The following is a 6,542-nucleotide window of genomic DNA, read 5'->3' on the forward strand; positions in this document are numbered from 1 at the left end:
ACAAAACCTGCATGTTCAGTGTCGCATTTTTAACCCTCACTACTACTGATCGTGTTTTAGTCCGATCAAACTCTGCCTGATACCATTATCAGTGTTTAACCCTGTGATGTTGGGTGTATCCTATTTGATGTCTGCATGATCAGAGTGATTTTTCCCCCCCTGAAATACCGAAATAAATTGCACAATACATTTTTAAGCAAGAAATTGCACAAAAATCCTGAATATAGCAAAGATGCCACAAATTAAAACACTATTCAAATTCAAAATTTATTTTATTTTTTTATTTGTCAGAAGGCTCAATGAACACATGAACATATTATTATGTTGTGATTCAGGCTTTATGAGACTAACGCCCCATCACTTTCTCCATTACTGAAATTAATTTTAATTAAGATGTAGTTTATAGAAAAATACATACATATTTACAACCATATATGGGTTTTTTTTTTTTTGCAATCATGCAAAAATGTCAAATGAAAATATGCTATATACAGGACAGAAAGTACACGAAAAAACTCCAGAACCAACACTCATTTACTTTCTTTGGGATCCACATGCTCGAAGTAGAAGGATTCATACAGAGGCACTTGACACTGAAAGAGACAGAAGAAACTCATCAGTCAGACATCACAGACTGAGGTGCTCCACAGGTCAGTGTTTCCTAAAATGCATAACCTAAAACTCAACAGGCAATCTGAGTTTAACACATAGTTAGGTAGAAACATTATGTCAGTTCTATTTTTATGATGTCTCATATTGAAGTCACCCTGAATAACTCAGTAAAACTGGATCAACATGAATTTGGACTGCTTAAAAATGTACTTTTTGCTAATGTCCCCCTAAACTAACTAAAACGTCAGCCTTAAATGCACCGCATGCTCACCCATTGAGACGAGCCTCTGGAGGAGTTTGTGCTGTGTTTGTCCATCTCTGCCACGTCGGAGTCTACGTGGGGAACCTCGTAGATGACCCTGGCTGCTAGTGCTGAAAACACACACACGTCCACAGAGAAATGATTGCTAGGATGGCAAGTGCTTTTTTACAAATTATGATCTAATTAGGATTCAATCCTTTCGGTCTCTATCACTGTTAATGTTACACACATATTACACATATTGCATTTCTTACATGTCTTATGTGTTTTAACAATCCAACTCTAGTCAGTGTTTAAACTGTGGCATGAAATTTTTCATAATCACATCGGTTCAGTGCTGCTGTTATTATGGGATGAAATGGACTTTATGATAATTCACATTGACTTTTTTACAGTGTTTTGTTCTGGACACTTTATCTGCCTCACATCTGTACCTGTGGAGATTCAAACCAAGAACCTTCCTGCTGTGAGGAGATGGCACCAACCACAGTGTTTTCTTTTTTCAATATCTGCATCAATTAATCACCTCCAGCAGTATCTGAACCAGCTGTTCCAGCTATTGTCATGTGCCAGTCTCAGCTCATTGACCACCCAAACTTCGCTGACTGGCTTCCACTTTTTACTTAAATCGGACTTTAAATTTGCTGATATCTACATGTGCTTCTTCTTTAATCTGATGCCAGAAGTCAGTTTAAAAACTAAAACATTTTGAACTATTGCATTCTTTTTTTGATAACACTATTTTTGCCGCCTTTTTCACAACCCCATTGTATTAAAACATTGTTCTTGGCACACAATGCCATTTAATTTTTGGCCCGAACATTTCTGATTGAAAAAATGTTGTGTTGTTGTTGTTGCTGTTGTGAATCGGTCCTATATACATAAAACTGAATTAAACTGAAATAAATTTAATTGAGTACAGCCGAAATCCCACATTTTTCAGTGTAGACTTGTTTCATGAGTAGATCATCAACAGGAAATCTGCTGGTTTGAGGTTGAACTCTTGAGCGATCATGGCTCAAGAGTTGGCAGTTCGTCTTGTAATCGGAAGGTTGCCAGATTGAGCCCCGGCTCGGACAGTCTCGGTCGTTGTGTCCTTGGGCAAGACACTTCACCTACCACCTACTAGTGATGGCCAGAGGGGCCGATGGTGCAATATGGCAGCCTCGCCTCTGTCAGCCTGGGCTGGGCAGGGCAGCTGTGGCTACAACTGTAGCTTGCCTCCACCAGTGTGTGAATGTGAGAGTGAATGAATAGTGGTATTGTAAAGCGCTTTCTCGAAAAGCGCTATATAAATGCAATCCATTATTATTATTATTAAATTGTTCCTAGTGAATTATGTATTAATAAATGTATAAATGCAGCTTGTAGTGTAGAAGAACTTTGATTTTTGGCTGTGATAAATATCATAAAAGCATATGTAAATATGTGTGTTATGATAAAGTTGCAGGGTCTTACAAAAAGAAAAAACCTTGATGTGACTGTTGAAAATTGAGTTGAATTGATCCAAAAACTCAAAGTTTTCTGGTTGTTATCACAGCCAGGCCTCCTGTTGGAAGCTATTTTATCTTTTAATCACTGAAAAATTGCAGTCAGGTTTCCAGATTGTTCAGAATTACAGATTATTCCTACCAAATTTATATAAACTATGCAGACTTTAAAATTGCTCTTCTAATCCAAATTATTGTAGATGCGTAAAGTGTTAATGTTTCCTGTAAGAGCTCCACAGCAGTAGTGCTGTGTTTAAAAGAGTTTGCTGCAAAACTTTAATTAATATGGTTATTAGAAATAATTTTAGGAGGATTTTACTGACACATGCATATATATATATTTGCTACATTTTCTTTGAACTCTTGTTGACTATGACTTGCATATAAGACACTGGTATTTAGGAAAAGGTTTTTAGAAATTTACATTGTTTAGCAGGATTTTACATGTAAAGAGAGTCTATGGGAGCTTCAGCTATGTGGTGTACACTTTAAATATAAGGTTACAAGAACTGACAATTCAATTTGAACTGACAGTGTCAAAATATTGTTTAAGAATATTAGAATAAAAAGTAGATGTTTACTTTATTGATATTGACTGTTAAGGTAATGAAATGAAACTAGCGCCTGGATAAATCCGATGGGTTTCTTTACAACAACATTCAATAGACTTCGTCTTTGTTTTCCTCCACAATTATATATGACACACCTCACTGCTGTGTAAGACAGTATATGATGTTGTTTATACAGAGGATCCTGTAGGAGAACTTTCTGAAAAATAGAATTGCGATTTTCATTTTGAACTACTTTCAAGCACTTGGATTGTGTGCCTTTCTATTGTTATTTACATATTACTACTACAAGAACATTAAGTGTCCCACTGTAAATAAACTGCATTTTTCTACTCTTTCTGATCCCTTAAAGTACTTTTACATCGCATTAAGTGTAGATTCTGTGAAGATGCCATATTTAACTTGGTAACCAGCTGGTCAGCTTAGATTCAGTTAGTTTCTTCATTTTGGCTTAGTTTGTATTATTTGAAAATATTTTTGATTTACTCATGTCAGGTTCAGCATTCCTGTATTTAATGTAATGAGTAGGATGTGTGTCAGGAGTGCCAGATATTACAAAACAAGCAGAACTTTTTGCAGGCTTCTCACCCACAGTCATGCAGATGCCAACAAGTTCCAGTAAACATGTGCAGCAAAGACTCAACACAGGCTGTTCTGACAAATTTGACCAAACTGTCAAAGAGTCAAATTAAAAACATTTCATGTATATATTTTTTATTTAAATATTTTTTTACTCACTACTTTGTGAGTGTACACTATTGTTTCAGTCAGTACTTTTTTTAAAGTCTAGTTTTCTTTTGTTTCAGTTAACGGACGTGTTTGCTCACACCTGGTTTTAGTTTAATCTTAAGTACAATAACCTTGTGGCTCAGTTACTATTTTTTCTTTCATTGGTTTTAACCGCACCACTTAAACTTTGCTGCCATGTAAAGTGACAGTTGTGCAAATGAGTTTGTATTAGTGAGGAAAGTGTCAGCCTTCACATTACAAGTCCTAATTTCAAGGCTTTTTGGTGCAGGTTGTTTGGCACTTGTCTTTTTCAGGAAGAGTTTTGCATGATCCTGAAACTCAGACCTCCCACGTCTATGTGAAAAATGAAGTCTGCAGAAGTTACAGAAAATCACACAGTTCAAAAAAATTCCACGTGTATTACCTGCTGCAACTTTTTATTACATATATGGGAATATTAGCTGCTAACTTGTTTGAATTGGCTCCAGTATAGTCCAATAATAATGTCAAGAGACAGTGGTTGAGGTATATCACTGAGAACTATTTCAACATAAAACAACTATGCTTTTGTAATCAAGTTATTTTGTTTATTGTTTAAAATAAACCTGTGTACCTGTGTGTGTCATGTCAAGGATTTAAATACAACGTGTCTTTATAGATAAACAAAAAGAGAAGTAACAAAGAAATGATTATGTTTTGTAATTTATTTCAGTCCACCACTTATAACTTAGTCTGGGATGCCCTCAATAATAATTTAAAGTTTGTACCTTGTTTTCTTCGCAGTGTGCAGTAACAGACGAGTGTGGTGAGGAGCAAAGGAACCACTACAGCCAGGGAAATGATCACGCTGATTGGTGGTCTCCCAAAATCTGTAAAATTTGTAATAATAATATAATAGCAATCACATCCATCTGTCCATCTTTCTAATGTAAAAATGTAATTCCCTCTGGTACTATGAGGGTAAAAACTGCATTAATTGTCTATTAAGACTACAAAAACCAGCTAAAATGACAGTGGCAGTATAGTTAATTTCAGTCTAAAGTTCATATTGTTTAAATATCTACTACGCTCGTAAAAAAAGAGATTTTAACATGTCACCATACTGAACCTTGTGCATTGGATATTTATTCACTTACTGGATTTTCCACTGCTGATGTTGCCAGTATCGTTTTCTGTCTTCTCTCTGACTGTGATAACTGTCCCATTTCCTTTAACCTCAGTTAAAGATGGTATCTCCACAGTCACCTTGCAGATGTATGTCCCTGAATCCTCTGTTGTGATTTTTGAGAAATTCAAAGATGCGCAGTTCTTTCCTTCCTCTTTCAAAACGACTTGAGATCCATTTGAGTTGCTCTCACTCTTAATTTTACTTTGATTTTTCAGCCAGGTCACTCTCACTCTGTCAAGTATCTCTGTCCAGCAGCAGGTGATGTTTACAGTCTCTCCTTCCATGAAAGAAACACCAGGAATCTGTATCACAACTAATGTGCCTGATGAAACACCTTTAAGAGACAGAGTGGAACATAATATTGTGAGTAATTACAAGACTCCACATATTGCATGATTTATAAAGCTAAAGATCAGGTTTTAGAACAAAATACAGTATGCAGACATGTTTCTAGTGAGCTTGGAAAGAAAATCAACTGAACTTCGTCAAGTTTCTTCTCACTGAAGAAGCTTCATGACTTCAAGAAACTTAAAGTAGTTCAGTTGCTTTTCTTTCCATGTCCTTAGATTACCAGACACAGACACATTACAGACACAGACACGTAATACATTATAGTGATTTTTGTCATAAAAATAACAATATCAAGTAGTGATTGCACATCAGAAATAAAGACGTTATGACAAAACTTTTATGTTGTCTTTTACATCTAGCATTTCAAAAACCTTAAATCATTATAACCCCTTCATTCAAAATCTAAGGTAGTCTCACTTCTTAGAACTAAGGACTCTGAACACTGACATATTGAGGGGAAATTATAAAACCAGACATTTATTTATTGCTTGTCAGTAAAATTATGGATTATTTATCACAAACAAATTTAGAAAACCTTAACTTTTCATTTTGAGAGGAATGGAATAAAAATAAAATAATTCATTAAGTTGTGTTTCTACTTACTCCAGGATGAGAGGGTACAGAGAGAGGCGAAAAGCAGACTACTTAGCAAGATCTTCATCTTGCCACACTGATTCATTACTGAACAGTTACAATTGCTTCATCTGTCACAGCTTCTCTTAGTCCCACCCACCACACACACACACACACACACACACACACAGTGCACCATGTTTTCTTCAAAGATCTTCTGTTTTCTAGAGAAGTGTGAAAACCCACAGATGCTGCTGCTTCCTCCTTCAGACAGACAACAGCTAGAGACCCACTATAGAAGCTGTGACTAAGACTCAGACTTTCTCTTCCCACGATTGATTGAGGCGACTGAAAAGGCCACTTTTTTTATCCTCATGCAGAGATGCTGAAATGGAGTCACACTAAAATACATATTAAGTACATATGATGTAAAAAACTGTATTTCTGTTCAAGAATTCTCATTAAAAAATTTGAAAGTCAATCTTTGCAATTTTACACATTTTTACACAGATGCAAAGTTTACATGTTAATATGAATTTATTTAAGTATTTTATTTAATTTTTTTTTAACTGCACTGTTTTTTGGGTTTTTAGGTTGCAAGGTTTTTGTAATGGTATAGCTTTTGTTCTGTTATTATTATTATTTTGTTGAAAACATCCGGGAGGAAGTTGATGTAGGTCACCTGATAACGTGAAATGAGAGTTCATAAATGACGTGAATTGTCATTCTGTGAAGTCCTCAGAGTCTGAAGCTACTTTTTGCTGCTACTATGTTTCCCAAGGGTTTGA

The 6,542-nt window shown here is 35.5% G+C and overlaps 1 protein-coding gene across 1 annotated transcript; it reads right to left on the minus strand.

Moving 5' to 3' along the window:
- Positions 1-259: 259 nt before the first annotated feature.
- Positions 260-6,076, minus strand: LOC102080180 (uncharacterized). The gene is made up of 5 exons (XM_005463155.4): positions 5,785-6,076; positions 4,799-5,164; positions 4,430-4,531; positions 884-984; positions 260-593 (listed from the first exon to the last, which is right to left on the minus strand). Exons 1-5 carry the CDS (start codon positions 5,858-5,860, stop codon positions 531-533), a joined length of 708 nt encoding a protein of 235 aa, XP_005463212.1. The 5' UTR covers positions 5,861-6,076; the 3' UTR covers positions 260-530.
- Positions 6,077-6,542: the final 466 nt, after the last annotated feature.

The sequence above is a fragment of the Oreochromis niloticus genome, linkage group LG3 (genome assembly GCF_001858045.2).
Source record: "Oreochromis niloticus isolate F11D_XX linkage group LG3, O_niloticus_UMD_NMBU, whole genome shotgun sequence".
Classification (NCBI taxonomy): Eukaryota; Metazoa; Chordata; class Actinopteri; order Cichliformes; family Cichlidae; genus Oreochromis; species Oreochromis niloticus.